Source organism: Electrona antarctica (assembly GCF_951216825.1).
Source record: "Electrona antarctica genome assembly, chromosome: 13".
Classification (NCBI taxonomy): domain Eukaryota; kingdom Metazoa; phylum Chordata; class Actinopteri; order Myctophiformes; family Myctophidae; genus Electrona; species Electrona antarctica.
In genome coordinates, this window is record NC_136794.1 from 41,698,433 (window position 1) to 41,723,731 (window position 25,299).

General features: G+C 44.7%; 1 protein-coding gene across 2 annotated transcripts in view; it reads left to right on the plus strand.

Annotated features, from left to right (window-relative positions):
* Positions 1-919: 919 nt before the first annotated feature.
* gdap2 (ganglioside induced differentiation associated protein 2) overlaps positions 920-25,299 on the plus strand; it is a 78,453-nt gene continuing 54,073 nt past the window's right edge. Inside the window, exons 1-7 of one of the 2 annotated variants that reach the window (XM_079518387.1) lie at positions 920-1,230; positions 2,881-3,167; positions 10,144-10,283; positions 10,733-10,886; positions 16,505-16,593; positions 21,116-21,192; positions 22,561-22,720. In XM_079518387.1, the coding sequence (XP_079374513.1) occupies positions 2,953-3,167; positions 10,144-10,283; positions 10,733-10,886; positions 16,505-16,593; positions 21,116-21,192; positions 22,561-22,720 (835 nt within the window). In that variant the 5' untranslated portion in view covers positions 920-1,230; positions 2,881-2,952. Of the gene's footprint in view, positions 1,231-2,515; positions 2,625-2,880; positions 3,168-10,143; positions 10,284-10,732; positions 10,887-16,504; positions 16,594-21,115; positions 21,193-22,560; positions 22,721-25,299 lie in introns of those variants that run through there. The other variant, XM_079518388.1, reaches the window with a different exon arrangement.

Sequence of the window (25,299 nt, forward strand, 5' to 3'; positions counted from 1 at the left end):
AGGGTTGTGTAGTTGTCTGTTGGTTTGTATCATTTATGTTGTTCTGTAAAAGTGGTGGTATTAGGGCTTGTTTGTTTGTGTGTGCCTCGACGGAGTGGGCGGTAGAGTTTCTGCTATCTGCGCGCTGGTTGTGGTGGGCCGGTCTGGGCCAAATTCACGCGAAAATGACCGGGCCGAATTTTTGTCCCAGTCCAGCCCTGTACACTACTGCTGAATAATGGCAAAAGTAGCCTAATGAAAACAGTAGAAATTTGTAAAGCGTATCTTTTCCCTTTAATGTATACTTATTTTGTTGCTTTGTATTGCTTGAAAATAAATATAAACATAATAGAAAAATCTAAACCAAATCATGCAAAAAAAAAAATCAAATAGCCTACACAACACGAAAATATAAATAATTATGCCAACATTGTTTCAAACAATTAATAATTTAATACATTAATAGATATAATTAATTAGGACACAAGCGTATTTCACAGACACCTGTATATTTCACCAGAAAAAAAATCCCTAGGCTACACTCTTCAAACTGGACCACCTTCTCATATAGCAGTATAACAAACTGACTGCTTTTATTCTGCCCTGCAGGCAGCTCTGCAGGTCCATAGCCCTAATACTAAATTATACCCAAATGCAGGGCAGAATTATCATTAGGGCTAGGGACCAGAGCTACCCTGCAGGGCAGAATCAAAGCAGTAAGATGGACCAGAGCTACTTCGCATATAAAATAAAGATATCATCAATCACAATATCACGTTATTATGTCTCTCTTTTTTTCCCTCTTCAATTTCTCACTCTCTCTCTTTTATCTTTATGCATCCATCATTCATTATCAGATGTCGGAGATCGAGTTCGCGTTTTCCACAAATGCTTTGATTTATCACACGTCCCTAACCACCCACAACGGAAGTGTGTGTTGTTTTTTTTCTGTCAGCTGATCAGGAACTCACTCACACACACACACACACCACACAAGATAACATCATCATAGCTAGCATTGTGTGCGTATAATTGTTATATTGTTAACCTTACAACAGTCCAGAGCACACAGAACGGTCGGAGTATGTTATGGGTCCGTGGACACTATAGCTAATATAGGCGTCACAACGATGAGGGCAAAAACCGACAACAACAGTAACACTTTATGATTTGTGTTGTAATTATTTCAACATTTTATTTGCTGCCTGCACAGACTTATCCCCCCCAGTGCTGATAGAAGGAATCGCAGAGGTAAGTGACACTGCTGATTTATTGTATTGCTTAATGATGCGCCCTATCAAAATACGATTCAATAAAAGTCGATATAAAATGAGTTAGGAATAATTTTAGCTAAATGCGGTAATTGTATTTTCATGTGGTCTCGCTGCCGCCTCGAGCCACCTCACCGACGCTGATTCCATCCAGCGACGTCATCTTGTAGTTCAATATTTGATTTATTTACTTGATTTCATGGATGGAAGTTGTGATTTCACAGTCATTTGGATTCCACAGAGGGCAGCATGCCTTTCTATTGCAGCTTTTTGTAGCTTTAACTCGGCTGCTCTCTGATGTGGCTTTTGTAATTTATACAGTCAAGCCTATTTAGATCATTTTTATTTTAAGAATAAAGAGTAATATTTGAATTGGTCAAACTAGCAATTGCATTATAGTCCTGTGTTCAGAATCTTACATCATAAAACCTTTATGGTGTAATCTTTGCTTTCATAAAGGCAAAAACGCCTGTGATGTTTCCTCTGTTTGGCTGCCAATAGCAGAACTAGGCTTAGAAAGATAATATCATCCAACATCATAATTTTACATATTTGTCCTAATTGTGCAGGGGAAGTGCAGGGGAAGGGGAAGCTATTTCACAAATTGCAGAATTGGGACTTTGCCCAACACAAATCTTCAGTCATGAGATTTGCTCTGGCTTTTAATCCATGTCATTTATTTAACCACTTGAACCATAGCATCCTTATTCTAGGGATGGTCTACAAGCTGATTTACAAGCTCACAACTTGTAGATCGGCTATTTTTGTTGTAGATGAAAATACTAGCGGGATAGTATCTGACCCTAGTAGGGATGGGAATTATCGATTCATTCATTCATTGATAACCTTTTCGATCAATTAACCTGTTCGTTGATACTTGATAAGCAGCGTTTTTGTAAACAAATCTGAGAATCTTAAATTCCCTCAATGTCTAACATAAAAATCGACATTTTACGATACAGGGCCAGGCAATGGCATGACATGTAAAGTGCACTGTCTTGTCTGTCACATCACATGCAAGTAGAGACGTTTCTGTGGCTACCAAGGTGGAGGACTGGAGTTGACTTTTTTAACACTGCCTTCCAGACAGTGTTTACAAAAACACAGTTAACGTGTGCACGTGCGTGTGTGTGTGTGTTCGGCGTTGTGTGCGTGTGTGTGTGTGCGTGAGAAATCTGGCATGAGTCGGTTTGCTGATGGCGATGAAGTCGGTCAGTACTAATGGACTAAATGTGACTCGCAACATGTTTTTTCCTCTTTCAATCAGATTCGGCGGCATAATTACGTTGCGATTTATGGACTGATTGCCTGATTGGACCCGATCAAATGCGGGCCGAATAACACAGAACAAGCAGTGTGTTTTGGAAGTGGAAGGTCAGGTCACAGACGAAAAAGCAGACAACGTTTTTTAGCCACACGGGCGGTCGTGTCTCCCTTCACATCCCTCTTTCACACCATCTCTCTCTCTCTCTCTCTCTCTTTCTCTCTCATCCGTCTATCTTCTTCGGGTACTACGTCTGCTCTGGTGTGTTCACTCCTCCGAGGTGGAAAGCCTGGTGAGGTTAGGACGGTATTTACATGTTACTTTTATAACATGCCGAGCCATCCCCTCCTCTCTCCCTTTTTGCAGTGGAGCTGCCTCCTTGACTTGTGGTGGTGTGGCTCCGTACTGAGTAGGAGTAGGAGGAGGACGGGCGGGAGGATGGATCCTCTGGGAGCTCGCTCTCAGTTTGTGGACGTCCAGACTCTTCCCACGTGGGAGCAGCAGGCGCTGGACCCCACGCCCGAGGAGCAGCGGGACCCCCAGGGGGCCGTGGAGGATGGGGAGACGGTGAGGGAACACGACGATGACGACCAGCAAGCCTTCCCGTCGCCCTTCCCTTTCAGGCCAGACATCAATCGGAAGATTGTGCTCTTGTGAGTCAAAGCTTTCTGTTTCTGCACGTGCATCTACTAGTCTCTTTGTACTGTTTTATATCAATTAGGTTCACTTTTAGACCTGTGTAGACCTGAGGCCGATAAATCAGTAGTTCTCAAACTTTTTCATGTCAAGGAAAAAGACGGTATAAAATATCCTCATTACTATATATTTTTAGGTTAATAATAGGCCTACCTAATGGCCTATTATTGAATTATTAATTTCAATTGAATGAGCCACTGAGTAGTATGCATTGATGACAACTCTCATCGATTTACGGTTTTAAAAACGGTTTAATCATTGACATCCCCAGACGGAACATGTCATAAATCCTCGTTTATTGCAGAGCACATGACAGCCCATGAGAGCCCAGGCTGCCAGGAGCTTCTCGCTAAAGCCCCTCTTGTGCCCAGCGACATTCCTGCTGGTGCTACCAGGGCAGACCTCGGCTCAAGGGAGAATTGACCGGACCCTGAGAATTAAGGGCGGCATGCTTGTACTAGACAGAGACACATGCTTATGCTAGAGAGAGAGACATCAGACATGCTTATGAGACAGATATGCTTGTGCTAGACACAGAGACACATGCTTGTGCTAGACACAGAGACACATGCTTGTGCTAGACAAGAGACACATGCTTGTGCTAGACAAGAGACACATGCTTGTGCTAGACACAGAGACACATGCTTGTGCTAGACACAGAGACACATGCTTGTGCTAGACAAGAGACACATGCTTGTGCTAGACACAGAGACACATGCTTGTGCTAGACAAGAGACACATGCTTGTGCTAGACAGAGACACATGCTTGTGCTAGACACCGACACATGCTTGTGCTAGACAAGAGACACATGCTTGTGCTAGACAAGAGACACATGCTTGTGCTAGACACAGAGACACATGCTTGTGCTAGACAAGAGACACATGCTTGTGCTAGACACAGAGACACATGCTTGTGCTAGACAAGAGACACATGCTTGTGCTAGACAGAGACACATGCTTGTGCTAGACACCGACACATGCTTGTGCTAGACAAGAGACACATGCTTGTGCTAGACAAGAGACACATGCTTGTGCTAGACAAGAGACACATGCTTGTGCTAGACAAGAGACGCATGCTTGTGCTAGACACAGAGACACACGCTTGTGCTAGACACAGAGACACACGCTTGTGCTAGACACAGAGACACACGCTTGTGCTAGACACAGATACACATGCTTGTGCTAGACACAGAGACACATGCTTGTGCTAGACACAGAGACACACGCTTGTGCTAGACACAGATACACATGCTTGTGTTAGACACAGAGACACATGCTTGTGCTAGACAAGAGACACATGCTTGTGCTAGACAAGAGACACATGCTTGTGCTAGACAAGAGACACATGCTTGTGAGACAGATATGCTTGTGCTAGACACAGAGACACATGCTTGTGCTAGACAAGAAAGATACACATGCTTGTGCTAGACATAGAGACACATTCTTGTGCTAGACACAGAGACACATGCTTGTGCTAGACAAGAGACACATGCTTGTGCTAGACAAGAGACACATGATTGTGCTAGACACGGAGACACATGCTTGTGCTAGACAAGAGACACATGCTTGTGCTAGACAAGAGACACATGCTTGTGCTAGACAAGAGACACATTCTTATGAGACACATGCTTGTGCTAGACACGGAGACACATGCTTGTGCTAGACACAGAGACACATGCTTGTGCTAGACACAGAGACACATGCTTGTGCTAGACACAGAGACACATGCTTGTGCTAGACACAGAGACACATGCTTGTGCTAGACACAGAGACACATGCTTGTGCTAGACAAGAAAGATACACATGCTTGTGCTGGACAAGAGACACATGCTAACACGCACACTAAGTATGTTGAGAAATATTATTGGTGTAGGCCAGTGGTTATCAAACCTTCACATTTCAAGTCTCCCATTAACTCTGACCCGTTAGGGCCCATTTGTATACTAAAGATATTAAATATATCTAACCGTTACAGTACTACATTGTATACTACAGTACATTTGTATACCGCCAGAGTTAGACTTGTAAGGGTCTAAAGTAATAAACCCCGATATTCCCTGGAATCCACTTTGGCCCCTTTTCCACATGGGCGAGACATGGCCAAAGCATTTCCGGGGGTCCCCAGCCAAAAATGTTGAGAACCCCTGCATTAAGGTATAGAACTGGAAATCATAGAATGTGCATTCATGGTATCACAATATATACACGATATCTCTGAAAAGGCATATCGTTGAGAGACATTGTATCATGGAGACGATATTCATCACCATATCGCCCACCCCTACTGTGACCAGTTTACTTTCATTTCTAGATTTCTTTTTTTTTCTTTTCTTTTTTAAACATCCAGTCTGTTGATACTGTAGATGTAAATGTAAAGAACTAGAATTTCGCGGGCCTTCGGCCCGCTCATCCCAGAGTTGCGTTGCCCCGCGTTGCGATACAGAAGTCCACAGATACAGAAGTCCACAGTGACACGCGTTTTATGCAGCTGTTTTGTGTTGCAGCGCGTGCGCGCGCGCGCGTGTAGTGTTGTTGTTCTTTTCCATATATGCGCCTCGGTTCGTCCCGTTTGTTCCACGCCAGGTGTCGATGCAGTCGTTTGCGCAATTTGCGTGTTTGCATTATTTTAAGTGTGTAGGCATACCATATTCTGAATGAGCAAAAAGAGGACACATGCGCGCGTGCATGTGGATGTGGACATGCGCGTGCACGTCGTGCATGTGCATGTGTCGTGCGTGGGCGGTTCTGTTAAATTCAGATGTCAAAATAATCTGTAGCCTAACATTAAATTGAGCAAATATGCTCTATATTAGTTATGTATTTTTTGAAAGCAGTGGCTCTCAAAGGTGTGATCCAGGGACCCTCATGGTTCCTTGAGGGGGTTCCAAATGGACCCATTATAGGTCTGTAACTCTGAGAGTGTACAAATGGAACCAAGTGGACCCTACAGGTGTGTAACTCTGAGAGTGTACAAATGGAACCAAATGGACTGTTTTATAACTTTTAACTCTGATACTGTACAAATGGAATCAAATGGGACTGTTATGGGTCCATTTGGTTTTACTGTCAGAGTTATGGGGGTCCTTGAAATTAAAAAGGTTGAGAACCTGTATGCAATGGCGTATGTCTTGTAAAAAGAGAGACCAGCCTATTCTCCAAACCATCATATGTTATGCTTTGCTAGGTTGTACAAAATAATATTGGGTCAGTGTAATTTGCAGGAGTCACCGCGCGCACAGCTGCCTTGTCTGTGTTGACATGACATGGGCTTGCAGGACAGAACTTTTATTTGTGACAGACACATAGTTGCTTTGCAGACAATACAATCTGCTTCTCATTGGTCAGTCACAAAGCTAAGAAAACAATGTGAGAGAAAAGGTAAGGACTGGAAAGCGCCGTCTTTGTCTATCTGTGTTCCTACGTGAAGACGTGTGTGCTCTGTCTCTCTCTCGCTCTCTTCTCTGTCCTCCCTCTCTGGGGTGTGTGTGTGTGTGTGTGTGTGGGGGGGGGGGGGGAGTAGTTGCGCTGCCTTCGACAGTGCTATACTTGTCCAGCAGCGGTGCAGAACCGAGAGAGTGACACATTGTTGTGGATGTAAACGGCGCAAGTTGTAGCTGTGAAGTAGTTTGGATTGTGTAGTCGCAGCGGTGCTACAAAGTGAATGTTACAATTCGCACGGTGATATTGTAAGTCGCAAATGCGAGTACGTAGTGGCACTGGCGAGCCCTGTGTAGTGTAGTGCCATTGTCGCGGCATCGCGAGGCGATCCAAATCCCCCCCCCCCCCGCGCACGCACGCACACACACACTGTACGTAGCTGTTTGTTGTTGCAGCGCGCGCGTGTGCGTGTAGTGTTGTTGTTGGTATCCATATATGCGCCTGGGTTTGTCCCGCTTGTACCACGCCAGGTGTCGACGCGGTCGTGTTAGCATTATGGTAAGTGTCCAAGTTAGAATCAGAGTGTGCGCTGTGTAGTTGTTCTTCTTCTAGTAAACAGAAGCCGTGTGTGTGTCACACCAAAAGTGGTGACCTATAGAATCCTGTACATAGAAGCATCACGCAATCGTCTCCCTCCCTGTGTGGGTCACGTGGTGGGCTGTGAGCCAATGGGAGAGGGAATGTAGTGTTGCCAGGTCCGCGTATTGTAAGCGAGTGGTAGTGTGTGTAAGTAGCGTGTTGAATGGCATTTTTTCTGTGGTTGTTTTCATAGACGTGGCAACAAATTAGGCGGGGGTGTCGGTGCTTGTGGCGTGTTTGTGTTTATTATTGATATTGATATTGTTTGCGAGTGTGGACGGGAGCCGGCTTTAGTGGCAGTGCGATGACAATTTTTACGCGGCTGGTGTCGAGTGTGGCCGTGCGGCGCGACATGAGGAGATAGCCGTGGATCGACGCGGAGGGTAAGTGTGTGACGTGTTAGTGTGTTGTTGCAGTGTGTGTTGCTTCTGCTTCGGCTCCCAGCGTGTCGGCACCCAGCGTGTCAGTGACGTAGTAGCTGGTGCCTTTTGTTCCTGTGCGTGCTTTTGGGCACATGTTTTCAATTGTATATAAGGATGACAAAGAAACAAAGAACAACATTCATTGGACAAAGATGGAGCTGTACCTGTATTGCTAAAAAAGGCCTTATTGCAACTATTTCAGATGCTACTTACTAATACTTACCATACCATAAATAACATGACCTCTTTGGGTTTTGCTCACTGTAAGCGTGCTGTAGACCATAAAATACAAGTGGAGAAAAAATGCTGAAAATGCTCTGTTTCACAATAATTCACCCTATCAAAGGTGCCTCTACTCGGAATTTGCTGCGTTATGGTCTTGTGACAAGAGCAAATGATATGCTGCTGCTCACTGGGAGGTTTTGCCCGGCTAAGCATGTTTCTAGCACAGACGGGCACTGTTGATAGCTAGGTGCGTTTCAAGACAATTCACTGTTTATGCTCGATTTCTAGAAGCTCACAGTCACAACACTTTGACCTGCAACATTTTCAGCTTGTGGAGTGTGACGTAGTCTGGCCCACGCAACACAAGTATAAATCAGGCTTCAGCATCGCTGATTAAAAAAAAAGTAGTAATAATGATAATAATTATTATTATAATAAAAGGAACATATTTGCATTGTGATCCCTTGTAGGCACATAGAACTCTTCCCCCATCCTCTTTATTTTCTCCTTTTTTGCTCTTTTCCCCGTGCTCGTTGAGCCCCCACAGCGTGTCTTGTGATCAAGTGCTTTCAACACATGCTTGAGTAGTTCCCTATTTAGGCGCCGGTTAAAAGCGGAGTGCCTGTAGAACAGAGAACAGGAATGCCCATTGAATGCTCTCACTGACTGATAATGAACGTTTCACCAGAACGGCTGCTCTTCTTAACAGACCTGCACTATGATAGGCTTTAAACTATATCGTTGCTGTCGTCGGGACAGAAACCTTCTTATGTCCACATGTCAAAGTGTCCTTGGGCAAGACACTGAACCCTACATTGCCTCCAATGAGTTGGTCGGTGTGAGCTCGCCACCATTGGTGTGTGAATGTGGGAAGTGAGGACGCTGGCGTCGACTGTTCGCCGCTTCACCTCCCAATGTATGAATGAATGAACCATTGTAAAAGCGCTTTGAGCACTTGGAAAAGCGCTATAAAAATGTAGGTCGGGAGTGGCTTATTGTCTGTATCAGCCGGTAACACGCGGCAGTCTATCCCCGTTACAATGTGCTAGATCCCTGGGAGATGGATTGCTGAGGTGGAGCGCCACACCTACCATCAGCTCCCAGCACTTCCCACACGACTTGCCGCATTCAAGCCGTGCTACTCATACGCTGAGTTGGCGGTGCCCGGGATCGAACCCATGAACTTGTGGTCCAAAGGCGAAAGCTCTACCGACTGAGCTACCCGGAACCAGTCAAGTCAGCCACGTAATCAGTAATATCAGTAATATCGATGGTGTCGGGCATAAACCTCTTATCTCCATATTCTAGCTTTTTTTCCCTTCGTAAATGAACGCCCTACTTGATCATACTTCAGTGTCGCACACAAGCATCAAAATGTGCAGATCGGCAAGCTCGAAACGCGGTGCGTTTTTGAGCTTGTCGACCTGCTACTTTTGCTGTTTTCGAATATGAATCCTGACAAGTATAGTTTGGGACATATGAGATTTCCACCCACCCGACAGACAGAGGCGATAGTATTTCAGGTGACGTCATTTATCAGTGTTTGGCTCTCTTTCCTCCCCTCATGGATTAAAGTTCTCAGTTACCAAGACTGACATCAGTCATAACAATAAAGAAGAGGATCCAAGGCACTCTGTTCCAGTGAGGTGAAGAAAAGCCTTTTTATTTGGCAAAGAACATTACAAAAAAGGAGGACCAACGCGTTTCGGCACTCAGCCTCCGTCAGGGTCCCATGACCTCTCATGACCTCTCATGGGACCCTGACGAAGGCTGAGTGCCGAAACGCGTTGGTCCTCCTTGGTGTTCTTTGCCAAATAAAAAGGCTTTTCTTCACCTCACTGGAACAGAGTGCCTTGGATCCTCTTCTTTATTGTTATGATTTAACCTCGCCAACGAGCACCTGTATTCAGTTCAACAAACAAAGGACCACGGCAGCGCTCCCTTCCTCTATTCAACTGACATCAGTCATTTGGATTCCATATAAGCCAGCGTGTCTTCTGTGAAACCATGCCGCGCACCAAAAATAGCAGATCTACAAGCTCACAACAGAGATCGGATATTTTCGGTCGTTATTTTAAGATGAAAGAGTATTTGAAGTGATCAAACTAGCAATATAATACAAGTTTAGAAGCATCTTCCAGAAACATGAATGGTCTCAGAAATGTCAGGATTTCTTCAGCTGGTCGTCCTAAAACATTTCATTACATTTTCAGTCTTGAGATTTTATTTTGCTTTATTCCATGTCCCCTCCCTCCCTCCCTCCCTACAGCACTGGAGACGTAGCGCTGCTGAACTGCACGGCCATCGTCAACACCAGCAACGAGTCGCTGACGGACAAGAACCCAGTGACTGACAGCGTCCACCACCATGCCGGGCCCGAGCTCCGGGACGAGCTGCTCAAACTCAAAGGTACCAGAACTGAGTCACTATCACCATCAGAACCACCACTTTATTTTAACCTTCTTCAATGTGGAAAGTGATTATTGAAATTCTTTATTTAGGAATAATAACCCGTTGAGATACTGTATCTCATTTTCGAGAGGGTCCTAATTTATACAATACAAGAAATTAACAAAAGAAATAAGAAAGAAAAGACATTTGACCTAATTTCTCTTTTCATTGTCGATGGCAAATATGAGATGGATGACGTAAATTGTCCCTTCATTGTCAATGGCATTTAATGTTTGTGTGGGACATTTTGTCGGACATTTTGTGGGGACAAACGCTGTATATACAGTAGGAGGGGCTAGCACCTCTCAAAAAAAATTGAATCCAGATTATGACGACTATGCCCCTGCATCACTAATAATAATGAGTACTGTGACCATGGGTTGTTAATGGCCGCTGTCTGTCTGCAGGGTGTCGGACAGGCGAGGCCAAGATGACCAAAGGTTTCAACCTGGCGGCACGGTTCATCATCCACACCGTGGGGCCCAAGTTCAAGGCCAAGTACAGGACGGCCGCCGAGAGCTCCCTGTTCAGCTGCTACCGGAACATCCTGCAGATAGCCATGTAAGAACCTTACACATTCTTATTATGTATTACTAGAGCGGTGCCTAGGGTTGGGATTCGGAACCGGGTCCATTTCAGACCCGGTTCCGACATTGCGGATCCGGAGCCGGTTCCATCGTTTTTTTATTAACGGTTCCACAAACGGTTCTCATCAGTCGTCATTTAGCTCCGCTGTGTCTGCTTGCATGCAAGCAGAGCCTGGGGTGACGTCACCCCACCTACGTGAGTGAGTGAGGTCTGGGAGGATACGCCCACTGTTCTGTCTGTGCATTCAGCGACCGCCGCGGAGCGAGTGGGACAGTGGGACAGTATGTCGAAGAGATCTCCAAAGTGTGGTTATATTAACAAGAGAGGGAAATGACTGAGGCTGAGCACGCAAAGTGCAATACATTTGATGCTATAGTTGCAAAGGTTGTTGCAACTTGTAGGCCTACCACGTCCACATTGAGAAACATCTCAAAATCAATATGCCTACACGAGTGCACATCACGTTTGTGAGCCATGCGGAAAGCCGTGCCCGCTCTCCCCGCAGCTCCACCACAGCCGACGGGGGACGAGGATGATGCAAGGCTGGTTTACTTTCCCCAGGCTAGAAAACTAACGTCTACAGAGCTTTTCATTAGGCGTATTGTACAACTGTTGTCAATGGTGTTAATTTAGAACGCCAATGACTCGACGTCTTTCTGTCTGATATTTTATGAATCACGTTAACTATAGAGCCAAATCAATTTGTCTGCACGTATTTTTACAACTTATAAGCAACTCAACTGCTTTTGATTTGGCTCTAAATTAATCGCGTGACTGTTGAGAGCCTTTAGGTGCATATACCTCCATAGATTGATTACTTTATAAACAGTTTGCAGAAAAAAGCACAGGAACGTAGCCTGACAGTTCAATACAAGGTCTGCTAAGAGGATTTTATAATCCAAGAAAGCACTATGGCTTGTTTCCATTAGGGTAAGGGGTACTTCATATAAGATTAATCTGAACATTAAAGACAACATTAGTCACCAAAACAATATCATTATTGCAATGTACAAATTGCAATATACAGTACAAATTGCAACAATTATATTGTTGTGGTGGCTAGCTGCTGCTGGAGGTGGTGGTGAAATAATAGTGCCACCTCATAATTGTAAAGTGCATTTTCAATAATTGAATTAATGAATTTGTGTTTATTATGTACTTGGTTAGGTTAGTTATAATATAAGCATAATCTATGTCAGAAAAAAAGGGGAAAAAATAATATTAGGATCCGTTAAGGGAACCGTTAGGAACCGGAACTGTTAAGAGGGATCCGGGAAGGATCCGGAACCGTTAAAATCCTAACGAATCCCAACCCTAGCGGTGCCCATTGGGCACTGGCCTACTTGGAACGATGCAAGTTAGAAATGAATGCCCCCACCCAATTATTACTTGCGCGAGCAGGGCGCAAGTACTGTTTTCGGCTGCGTATGTCGGTGGTCCCCCTCGGCCAATCAGGGATTGGCTGATGACGTAACTATGTGTGTTTATGTCAGAGTAATATAGTAAGAGAGTGGCGACACTAGCGTTGACTCCCATTGTAACAATGGAATGCAGGAAGTGCTCATTCTATCTCAATGGGATAGTTCCAGCCAATGTTTGGAACTATAGCCCATAGGCACCCGCTTTGCGGCTAGATCAAAGCGTGTCGCTACTCTCCTACTCTACACTCTGGTTTATGTAAAAAACGGTGGTTCCTGATTGGTAAAGGCCGCGGCTAATACAGAAGCTAATGGCTATGGAGAAACGGAAGCAGTGCTGGCGAGGCCTTAGCGTGCATCCGTAGCATCCTGAGCGATGATGATGATTGTGGTAACTTCACATCAAGAAAGGCACAAACTCAGTCTTTATGTCTTTGACGCTTTATATCAGATTTGCAGATCAAACAACAATACAGAAACCATGTGGGATTCAATATGGCTACTTTTCTCCATCACCCCTGGCAACCTGGAAGTGAACCCATTTAACATGACCATAGGAACCTGGCAAACTGCCAACAGCACCATCTCCTGTCATGATATAGTATAGGCTATAGGAAAACCATGGCATGATCATTATAGCAAGACCATACACTATACCAGGGGTTCTCAACGTTTTTGGCCGGGGACCCCCGGAAATGCTTTGGCAATGTCTCGGCCGGGACCCCCGCCCCGCCCCCTCCCGACCCCCAATATAAATTGACTGCTACAATAACCTTAAACCATTTTGGGCGGGAACCCCTTTTGGTGTTTTAAGCATTGTTATAATTTAGCTATTGAAAAATAGCAGATCTACAAGCTCATAGCGCGCCACCGAGTGGCGCGCTACGAGCTTGTAGGTCTGCTATTTTTGAAAAATCGTGAAAATAAAATTTAAAAAATAATAATTTGGGGACCCCCTAAAATAATTTGGCGACCCCCCCCGAGGGGTCGCGACCCACGGGTTGAGAACCCCTGCACTATACAGTATATAACAATGATGTTGGTAATAAAAATAGAAATGAAATAAGCGGGGGCTTGAGCCAGGCACAAAAAAGCTCTCCTCCCACGCAGACCATCGAAAGGGAGGGGCTGCGTGGAGGGAGGAAAAAAAGATGACCCAGCTGGAGCAGGGGGAGTGGCGGGGGGGGGGGGGGTGGGTGGGTAGAAGGCGGCTTGTGTGTAAGACATGGTTGCCCATGAGAAACGTTCGGTGGAATGTTCATTTCTCATGTGTTTGTGTAAGTGTGTGTGTTCCCGGCATATCTTCGAAGGCCATGTTGTCACGTTGTCTCAAAGTCCTGCGTTATCATGGCTGGTTCAGTGGAAACGAACACGGCCCAAGTCCGAAGACACAACAGGTGTCAGGGAGGAGGGAGGGAGGGTGGGTGGGGGGTTGGGGCGCGTGATTTCTCTCCGCTGTCTCCTCTCTATCCATGAAGGGAATCCGATTCAATGGCCGGGTAGTCAGGATTGTTTAGGCGAAGGAGACGCTTTAGTCACCCTCTCCTCTGTCAAGCTGTGCTCGCAGGAAGGTTCCTTGCAGTCTGGTCAAACGTTCCAACGTTCCAATGTCCATTTTCCGGTCTTGGGCAATGAGTCTCTCAGAAAGTCCTTCTAGGGTGGAGTCCAACATCCGATTAATCTCCAATATTGCCACAGACTGAGTGTCCAGCTTCCGATTAATCTCCCACCATGCAGCAGTCTGAGATCCCACATCTCCCACCAGGTCGTTCATCCGATTAATCTCCAATATTGCCACAGACTGAGTGTCCAGCTTCCGATTAATCTCCCACCATGCAGCAGTCTGAGATCCCACATCTCCCACCAGGTCGTTCACCACGGAGGCTGTCGGAAACTTCGAAATCTTCCGGTAGATCAGGCCTAGGCCAATGCCCAATACCACCCAGCCTGATACCATAAATCCAATGATGTAGAGATCTTCCACATCTTCCACAGATGAAAATGTCCCCTGTGGACAAACGGTCAAAAAATTGTCAAATGCGCTCAGGGACCAGCAAATGAATTCCATATTTGACGAGAGAGTAGGACGAGAGAGAGACAGAGTAGAGAGGCACAGGGAGTACAACGGGGAGGGAGAGAGAAAAAGAATGCGACCGTCCTCTTCAAGAAGTAAGTAGAACTCAATGTAACAGTTTCTTTATGTTGTTGTATAATTGTGTTGGTGCGGTTTGTGAGGATGATCAAATCAAATCAAATTCCAATTAAACACAGCGATGCTTTCTTATAGCGATATCAAACGCCTTAAGACGAGCCTACTTGTCATGAGCGCCCCGCGTAATTAATTTATAGGACGCGTATAACTGTCAATAGCAAAAATAGCAGATATTGAAGCTCATAGTGAGCATTTTGGAAAAAATCTTGAAAGTGTGAGAACTACTGATTTAGATTTAGAAGGCATGTGGCCTCGCGACTTGGTACAAGCCAGACCTGTGTGTGTGTGTGTGTGTGTGTGTATATGTGTGTGTGAAATGTGTATGTGTGTGTGTGTGTGTGTGCGCACATGTTTGACCCACTATTGTACCCGACTCGGTCCCACTCCGTTCCACTCCTCGTGTCGGCCGGGATTGAGTTTAGCTGAACCCCTCAGATGTCCTCTCAGGACTTGTTGATTTGATTTGGACTCATTCTCTCACACACAGAGTTCTTCTCTCCTGTGCGTCAAAACGGAGAGGGACCACGCATTAAGCTCATGTTCTCGACTTAAGCCACTTAAACACCAGCTGTGTGTGTGTGTGTGTGTGTGTGTGTGTGTGTGTGTGTGTGTGTGTCACAGCCATCACAGGCCTAGCAGTCACACTGATCACCCTCTCAATCTCCGCTTCACAATAATTCCACCTGGACCAAGATGTAGAACTTTTAAAAGGGAATAATGTCACTTTAGCAGGAGTGTTGTCCACTCGGCCATTGCAGCATTAAAGTTCTTTCTGAGTTATTATGCAATTGCGGTGGTTGCATTTGGTGTTCCTGCATGTCTAATTTAGACTTTTTGTCTAGGTTGGAAGCAATTCTCGTTTTATAAATTAGTTTGACAAGAATATTTCTCCCCAGAGTAAGCTAGCAGGCTCTTCTTATTAGCTCAGTGGTAAAAGTGTCAGCGTTTGCACAGGAGATCCAGGCTTCAAATCCAGGGTGGAACAGGATGTTACATAGTACAGTGTTAAACAAACTGCCTCGCTGACATAGTTTATGGATGTATTTTTGGAGAGTATTTTAAATGTGTGTTGTGTTGTATGCTACTGTTCATATTACTCTGGGTCAATAAAGCCAAATCCTTCTGGGATAGGAACTTTTATTGTTATGGCACGGACCCCCCAAAATGAAATATATATATTGGCCGCGGAGCCCCCATCTCAAAAATAGTTTGTGCCAGGGATCTCCAGAGACTGTAACTGAAACTGGGATACCAATTCTATCCAATCAGGATAGATGAACGCAGTCAGGATACAGATTGAACTGTAGTGGAATTGTAAGACACAATTGGAACTGGAATACTATTACAAAAAAAATAAGCTCATAAATAGCTACTGTCTCATGATTGGCTGAAATCTAAAATGTATTTTCTGTTTATTAAAGAGCTGGAGAGACATGACCCCTGTTACTGAACAAACAACATATAGCAATGATTATTATTTACTCTCAAAGATGTAATGTCATTGTATCTACCCATCACTAGGGATCTTTTCTGTTCTTGTTTTTAAATGTCTTCTGAAAGCACAAGATTGCCGTAGTCAACCTCCAACATCATGACGATATCAGTATTGCGGAAAACAAAATATTGTGATATTTATTTGTTTATCCATATTGCCCCAGCCCTTCTTCTACCAGGTATGACCAGTCCACAATGAGACCTGACATGATGCTACTACAGTATGTCACAGGGAGTTTTCTACAATCCAACCCTTGATGCTGAGTGCCAAGCAGGGAGGCATTGGGTCCCATTTTTCAGAGTCTTTGGTATGACCCGTGCAGGGATTGCATCCTTAACTCAGGCCGGACACACTTTTTTTTAAAGAGGATAGAAGAAACCCAGAAATGCCAGCGTGGTGGTGTTGTGTCCTGTCCAGTGTCCACAAGCTCTGCATGATGTTTTTGTGTGTTGTTTATGATTTGCAGAGAGCAGTCCATGGTGTCTGTGGGTCTGTGTGTGGTCAGCACAACCAAACGAGGCTACCCGCTGGAGGATGCCACACACATCGCTTTCAGTAAGACGCACATGCACACATTATTCAAAAAAAGTGTGTTGATCTGGGCTAACAACAATACAACATGGCACAGTCTTCCCCCCCAAAACACACACACACACACACACACACACACACACACACACACACACACACACACACACACACACATACACATACACATACACATACACGTCACATGCACACACCAAGCATGAAAGAGGGAGAAACGGAGTGGTGGATTATTTTCCGAGGGGCACAGGCTAAAACAGAGGGATGTTGCTGGCTTTAGAAGTGGACGATATATTGAAGATTTTTGCTATACTGATGTTGTGTGTGTTCATACCTCGATACCGATGCGATAACGATATATTGTGCTGCCCTAAAACACAAACACACACAGACACAGACACACACACACACACACACACACACACACACACCCCGCTTATAATACAGTTATCAGTTTTTGTCCGATAATTCCTCTATCGGTGCATGCTTGCATATACCCTTCAGGCCAGTACAAAATAAAAAGGGGGGTGGGACGGGGAGGTGGGACAGTGGAGCGTCTCATCTACGCACAAATAACCTTTTGGTTGAGTGAAGCAGCAGCAGGTCACATGCAGCGGGGCCGGTCGGCGCTCGCCTCGCAGACAAACACACATTCACACTCATGGACACGCCCCAAAACCGCTCACTCACCAGTGGTGGAAAAAGTACTCAGATGTTTTACTTAGGTAAAAGTATCAATACGGCAATATAGAAAGTAAAAGTGTGGAATTTAAAAATGTACTGGTATCAAAAGTATTGGTATCATAAGTAAGTACCAAAAGTACTGCAGAATGTCCCGTTTCACAAGTTTTCAAATGTAGAAAAACCTTTTGAAAATAGCTGAACGAAAGGGCCTTTCTGTGTGGAGTTTGCATGTTCTCCCCATGTCCCCTAGGGTAGGTACCCTCACAAAAACATGCAGTAATCCTGGTCTCTAAACTGCCTCCTCCTGGCCAGCCGGGGCGCCTGATGGAGGGGAAAGGAACTGGTTGGAATAAGGTGTTCCTTCCGCGCGCTACGTCCAACCAGGGAAATTCCCCCCTTTCGGGTGTAAAGGAGCAACCTGTACACTCATGCATGAAGGAAGCATGAGTTCAAGTCCGTTGCTCTCCCCAGGTTGGCGGAGGGTGTGTAGAGCCCAGGATCACATTAGATAATTGACACAGGGGTGAAAAAATGGGTTACAAAATCGTGGGATAAAAATAATAAAATAAAAGAAAATAGCCGATCTACAAATTTCAAATGACTTAAATATATTCAGTATAAGGCTGAAGTGGTTAATTAATGTATTTTTTGTAATATAATCAAAATATACAAAGTAACTAACTAGTGATTAAAGTTTTCACATAAATGTAGTGTTGTCAAAGTACAATATTTGGAGCCAAGAGATGTAGTGGAGTAGATGTAAAAGAAAATTGTAAAATATTATTATTAAAGGACCACTTCACCACTTTTCAACATCTCTTCATATAATTGGTCCTCACTAATGTTCATGATAAAACACCACCATTTTTTCCTACTCAGTCTGTGTCTCATAGGAGGGCTTTGGGCAGTTCGGACACCCGTCCACCAGTGACATCATCATTAGGCAGATTTTTTTTTAAACAAGATTTGTTTTAAAATATATTTAGATTTGTATTATCGTGAGAACAATGGCTTTAACTTTTGCATTGCAACTTTTCAGGAAAAGAAAGCCTGCCGTTTCTATTAGCTTGGATTCACCATCGATGATGTCACTGGTGGACGGGTTTCTGAACTGCCCACAGCCTTCCTATGAGACACAGACTGAGTAGAAAAAAATGGTGGTGTTTTATCATGAACATTAGTTAGGACCAATTATAGGAAGATAAGTTGAAAAGTGGTGAAGTGGTCCTTTAAGTACTTTGAGGTATTTGTACTTTACTTATGTAAATGTACTTACAGTTACTTTCCACCACTGCCGGTCACACATGCAACACGCAGTTAGAAATGTGATTATAATAACGCACACGGTGCTATCACTTAGCCCCGCTACGTCGCAAGCACGCCACGCTCAATTAGGTCTAACACGAATGATGGCCCATAACTCATTAACTGTGGCATGTAGAGGAAATCACACACAGGCTACTGTGGTCGTGAACGTGACCACATATTTCCGCCCAATTTCAGGGTAGGGCTATATCTGTTATTTACCATTATTTTATAACTGGTAAATGGTGCATTTATATAGTGCCTTTTATCCAAGGCGCTTTACATAGATTGTGCATTACATTCACCCATTCACACAGATTCATACACTGATGGTGGGGGAAAGGAAACCATGCAAGGTGAAGGCACCAACATGCCCATCGGGAGCAATTAAGGGTTCAACTTCAGAGTCTCGCTCAAGGACACTTCGACACCAACTCGGGGGAGCCCGGGATCAAACTGGGAACATCAGTTACCGGCAGATGCTCTACCGGCCACTCTACCCATGAGCCACTGGCGCTATACTTTGGCTACTCAAATTTCAAAAATAGCAGATATACAAGCTCATAATGTGCCACTTTGTGTCGCGCTATATGAGCTTGTAGAGCTACTATTTTTGAAATATTGTGAACATTTATTTGTGCAGATCTTTGAATGTGTGTGTTTTTTTTGTTTTTTTTAAGTGAATATTTTTAACTAAACTCTTTGCTTCTGCGGGTCCCTGCCTGGAACAAAATATATTGAGATGAGGGGTCTGCGGCCAAACAGCCTATTTCATTTTGTTTTTTTTATATGAAAAAGTTGGAGCACCACTGATATATACCCTTTTCAGAAAGCTGTTAATAAAGCAATAAGCCACGAGAGGTCTCAGGTTACCGGGTATTTTACAATGGCTGTGAGGTGTAGGCAGACCCGACGCGCAGCCGTTCTTCCGAAGTTATTGGGAGAGGGGCCTATTTTACAAAAGTAATGCGACAAATCATTAACTAAATGTCGCGCCACAAATGCATTGTGTTGTCAGAACAGGCCAGCTCTGGGTGATCAGGTGTGATCTAATTTGGGCCCTGTCCAGAGCCTGGGCAGAGACTTTTGTGCTGGTTCTCGACAACCGGCTACCCGACGGACTCAACATCGGCACTGCACTCCCTGTGCGTGTGTGGAGCGCGTGTGTCGAATTTGTACGTACACACAGAGACGTGGTGCATTTATAGATAGATTACAAGGTATTGAATTGTATTAATACTACTAAATCACGTATCACCGAGCAATGTTGCGTCGCAGATATGCCACAATCAATTAGGTCTGACATGAATGATGGCCCATAACTCATTAATCGTGGCATGTAGAGGAAATTGCACACAGGCGGTGGTCGTTAAATGTTTAGTTCACCGCCACATATTCTGCCCGATTTCAGGGTAATGCTATATCTGCAAGCAAGCCTGCCTGGCTATATGCCAACAAACGCATCCTCCTTAATTAAAAAACAATTACCGGTACGTGGGGGCAGAGCTGTAAGGTCGTAATCAGGAAAATTAATTGAAATAATACCCACAATACTCCTGCTTGGAATCCCAAGTCGCACAGGGACGGATACTGTTCTCCAGACAGTAATACAAATATCTCTTCAGGCACAGGTTCTTGGAAAACAGTGACTGGAGCCTAGGCTCGCCATTTTCTCTATACTGTACTCGTACACACAGACGGTACAATCCACAGTTAACCCATTTTGGGCAGGAACCCCTTTTGGTGTTAGCATCATGTTATGCTTTAGCTATTGAAAAATAGCAGATCTACAAGCTCATAGCGCGCCACCGAGTGGCGCGCTACGAGCTTGTAGGTCTGCTATTTTTGAAAAATCGAAGAACGACTGACATAGAAACAGAGCTTTTTCAGAAAACTGTCAGGATGTAGAAGACATTTTTAGAATCTGATCTCAGGTCAAAATGGGTTAAAGTGTTCATTTATCCATTTGTATCCCTGAGGGTGTACACAATGTAACCAAATGGACCCGTTTATATGTCGTGTCACTTTTAAGATGCAGAGGAGAGAGGAGAGATGGCACATCATCAGTAATGGTGGAAGTGTCCAGTAAACCATTCTAGCTGGGGGTCCCCATGCAGCTAAATGATAGTTTGTAACCAAATGGACCCTTATCATATGAGTCAGTAACTCTGAGAGTGTACAATTGGGGTCCATTTGGACCATTGTACCGTTGGATCATTTGTACACTCTCAGAGTTAAATTAACATTGATTTTACAATATAAATCGGGGTCCCAGAGATATAAATTCCATTAAATGGGGGTCTGTATAGTAAGCATGTCAAACTGGGGGTCCTTGAAATTAAAATGGTTGAGAATCACTGCTAAAGCCGTAAAAAGTCTTCTCTTATGAGGGTCCCTGGCATATATTTTCAAATGGGGGTCCGCGGGCTAATTCATGTCAGTTTGGGGGTTGCAATATGCTTTAAGGTTAGGAAATAATGCGGTGGATTGTCCACACTAGTATAATAATCCCAACGCGTGTGTGTGGTTTTTTTTTTTAAAGGAACAGTCCGCAGGTTCCTGGAGAGCCATGGGGACAGCATTGAGACGGTGGTGTTTGCTGTGTCAGAGATGGAGGAGGTAATGTTTCATGTCTCTCATTATGCATTATTGATATCGTCACTGTCGGACAGAAACATTTTCTAACTTTTTGTGTTTAGTTTTTAGTTTTTTCTCATAAATGAACGCCCTACTTGGATCACACAGCGTAACACGAACGCATCAAAAGTAGCAGATGGACAGGCTCCAAGCTTGTGGACCTGATGCTTTTGCTATTGTTTTTATTTAGAATCCTGAAAAGTAACAGTTTTGGACATAATGAGGTTTCCACCCAGAGACGATATTCAGTTTAGTTTCTCATTATTCCACTCGTAGGGCCAGTAAAGAGACTGTGCGTGATATTGTGGCATGCTAGGTACAGTACACACTCCTGCCAGATCCCTTGACTATAAGATACTGGCAGATGCAGTACAGATGCTGTGCGGTGGCTGCTCTCTCCTCCTGGGGGTCCGGGGGAGAGTTCCAGGGGGTCCCCAGCTAGATGCTGTGTGGTGGCTGCTCTCTCCTCCTGGGGGTCCGGGGGAGAGTTCCAGGGGGTCCCCAGCTAAATGATAGTTTGGAACCAAATGGACCCTTATGGGTCTGTAACTCTGAGAGTGTTCAAATGGGTCCGTTTGGTTCCATTTGTACACTCTCAGGGTTAAATTAACATACAATATAAATTGGGGGTCCCAGTGATAGAAATGCCATTAAATGAGAGTCCGTAGACTAATGCATGTCAAATTGGTGGTCAAACAAAAAAAAAGCAACGCATGAATTTGATTGGCGATCACCAATCAACTGTGATTATGGTAAACTCAATTTGGTTTGATTCCAAAGCTAGCATGCGCCTGTGAGTAAGCCCCAAACACAACAAACAGACACACACCCGATACGCGACATATGGCTGTAGACAGTTCCATATGGCTACGAACATAAATTATTACACAAACTAGAACCTGATGTTTGAGGGCTGGATGATGGCCCACGACCTTGAAATGCACGCACGCACGCACGCACGCACGCACGCACGCACGCACGCACGCACGCACGCACGCACGCACGCACGCACGCACGCACGCACGCACGCACGCACGCACGCACGCACGCACACACACACGCACACTGATACAGGCACTCAGAAATGCTCTGACGCGCAGAATAGAAACAAACAGCAGCTCAGCAGCAGATGACGTCATATGTGGTGCAAATGTGACACAGATCTGTGTTTACACGCAGACCGAAACCAAAGGGCATCAACGGGCTGTTTATGGAAATGAGTAACATAATAATCACCATAGAGGTCATCTAAACTGTCTGTTTGTAATAATTGTGTTAATGTTACCTACCCTGGACACGTGAAGGATGAACTGTAAAGTGTGTGTTTGTGTGTGTGCGTCCGTCCCACAGCCGGTGTACAGGAGGTTGCTGCCTCTGTACTACCCTCGCTCGGATGAAGAGGAGAGGGACAGCCTGCCCCTCATCCCGGCGGACATCGGTAACTCCGAGGGAGAGCCCGTGGTTCCCGAGAGGCAGATCCGCATCGCCGAGAAGCCAGGCACCCTTGAAGGTAGGCAGTCTGAGCGAGAACTGATCTTCATAGCACGTTGCAGTCCCTCCACCTTTCGGAACAACGAGGATGAGAATTTTCCATTAATTTTTCCGTAGACGTTTTAGAAAGTATTTATTTTTAGGCCTTTAACCCATTTTGGGCGGGAACCCCTTTTGGTGTTAGCATTATGTTATGCTTTAGCTATTGAAAAATAGCAGATCTACAAGCTTATAGCGCGCCACCGAGTGGCGCGCTACGAGTTTGTAGGTCTGCTATTTTTGAAAAATCAAAGAACGACTGACATAGAAACATAGCTTTTTCATAAAACTGGCAGGATGTAGAAGACATTTTTAGAATCTGATCTCAGGTCAAAATGGGTTAAGCCTCGGACAAAGCCAACTCGGCTCCTGACAAAATCATGACAATAAACACATTTGTTTCGGCCGAACAAATAATCAGAAAGAAGAAAAACTCTAGAAAATAAGTGTTGTACCCTGCAAATGTTTTCTTCTTTCTCATTATTTGTTCGGTCCCAAAGATTTTGTTTATTGTCATGATTTGTCAGGAGCCGAGTTGGCTTTGTCCGAGGCTTAAATATCTTAGGCTACATTCTCTTCTGGTGCCTCGTAGGTGGCGAGACTGCAACGCTCTAGAGTGTGTTTCTCTTCTGGTGCCTCGTAGGTGGCGAGACTGCAACGCTCTAGAGCGTGTTTCTCTTCTGGTGCCTCGTAGGTGGCGAGACTGCAACGCTCTAGAGCGTGTTTCTCTTCTGGTGCCTCGTAGGTGGCGAGACTGCAACGCTCTAGAGCCTGTTTCTCTTCTGGTGCCTCGTAGGTGGCGAGACTGCAACGCTCTAGAGCGTGTTTCCCCATTTTGTACCGCAGCACTTCTGTAGGGCGTTATGAATGCAAATATATATGTTTCATACTCGGGGTTCCCTTTTAGGTTAATTCATGTGTCAGTAGACTACATGGTAAACATTTAGGTTTTAGGCTAATGTTCCCCTAGAATAGCGATGCGAGTGTTCAAGTGGTTAACACCTTGAGGGCCCGGACCTATTTAATCCATTAATAAAATGTGCCCATCATTTATAGCGCCCGGACCACTTTTACCGGGGGACCGGAAGTTGTTGTGAATGTCTGTGTAGCAGCTAACAATAGCCACACCACTCTAGAGTCGATCGACAACAACGGGAGGTAAGAATAAATCTATCGCGACTAGCGACTGGACCGCGGAGCGCCGTCTAACACCGGATCTTTTTTCATAATTAGACGGGATGATTTAGATCGCGAGTTATGAACGTTTTAAGATTTTCGTTTTCGTCCGCTAAACAGGCAGGGAACATTTTCGATGACGTGTCACTGTTGTGCAACACCGAGGATTGGGCAACAAGCGCTCCTAGGCTGTGGAGCGATGCGACCGGTTTTGATATCATTAATCTCCGTCCTATTTATCAATCTCGGTCTCGGGCAACTGACTGTGAACTTGAACTTGACGGTGATCTCCGTCTGGGGCCCTTAAAAAATAAAGTTCCTATCATACAAAAATTTGGTGGACCCCCTAGGGCTTGGTGTCCCAGACAGACCCCCTGTTGAAGACCCCTGCTGTATGATCACCAAGCCCACAGACTAGCGGCTTCATGGGTAAAATGCAAGTTTAAATGATAAACGGCTTGAGAAAAGCAAATAACGTGGCCTTTCATTGCAAGTTTGTTCTTACATTTCATTCCAAGTGCGGCATAAAAATATGTTTTGTTGTTTTGTAGTCGATCTGCTGATAGTGCGTGGCTTTCACAAACGATGCACATGACAATGCTGTTCAATAGTTGAATAGTACCGGTATGTTGAAACCCAGAGCGGGTGACACACCTGCAGTGTTCCTGATGTGTCAGTCAGTCAGTCAGTCTGTCAGTCAGACAGACAGACAGACATCCAATCAGTCTGTCAGTCAGACAGACAGAAAGCCAATCAATCAGTAAATGAACCGGTCAATAAGTCAGTGAAGGCCTGTTCATAGTCCAGTTTCGCTGAAGAGGTGACCACGCAAAACGACAACATGACGTCAACATCACCGTTCACACAACACATCTCTCTGTTTTTGCTAAACGGTGGTCACCTCTTCACCTAAAACTGGACTATGAATAGGCCTTAAGACAGACGGTCAGCCAGCTGTTCCGAGTTGGTCGGTAGACTTGGGAGAAGCACGTTGGAATGTACATCTGGACACCCACCGCACTGTATCTTCTTGTCTTTTATATTTGTTTCATGTTTTGACAGGACAAACTATACCGCCAAAATAACATCACAGAACAGGAGGGCCATTTACAATAACAAACACAGAACACAAATGCATCTTTGGCTTCGGGTTCTTGTGTTTTTCTTTGGTAGCGTATGCAATGTCAAGGACATAAGGACAAATTCAAAAGTAGCAGTTCAACAAGATCAAAACGTGTCACTTTGCGCCACGTTTCGAGCTTGCGGATCTGCTACTTTTGATACTTTTGTGTGACGCTGTAGTATGATGAACAAGGGTGTTAATTTATGAAAAAACACAAAAGTACTACGAAAAACAGTTTAAGTCCACACTAATTATCCATA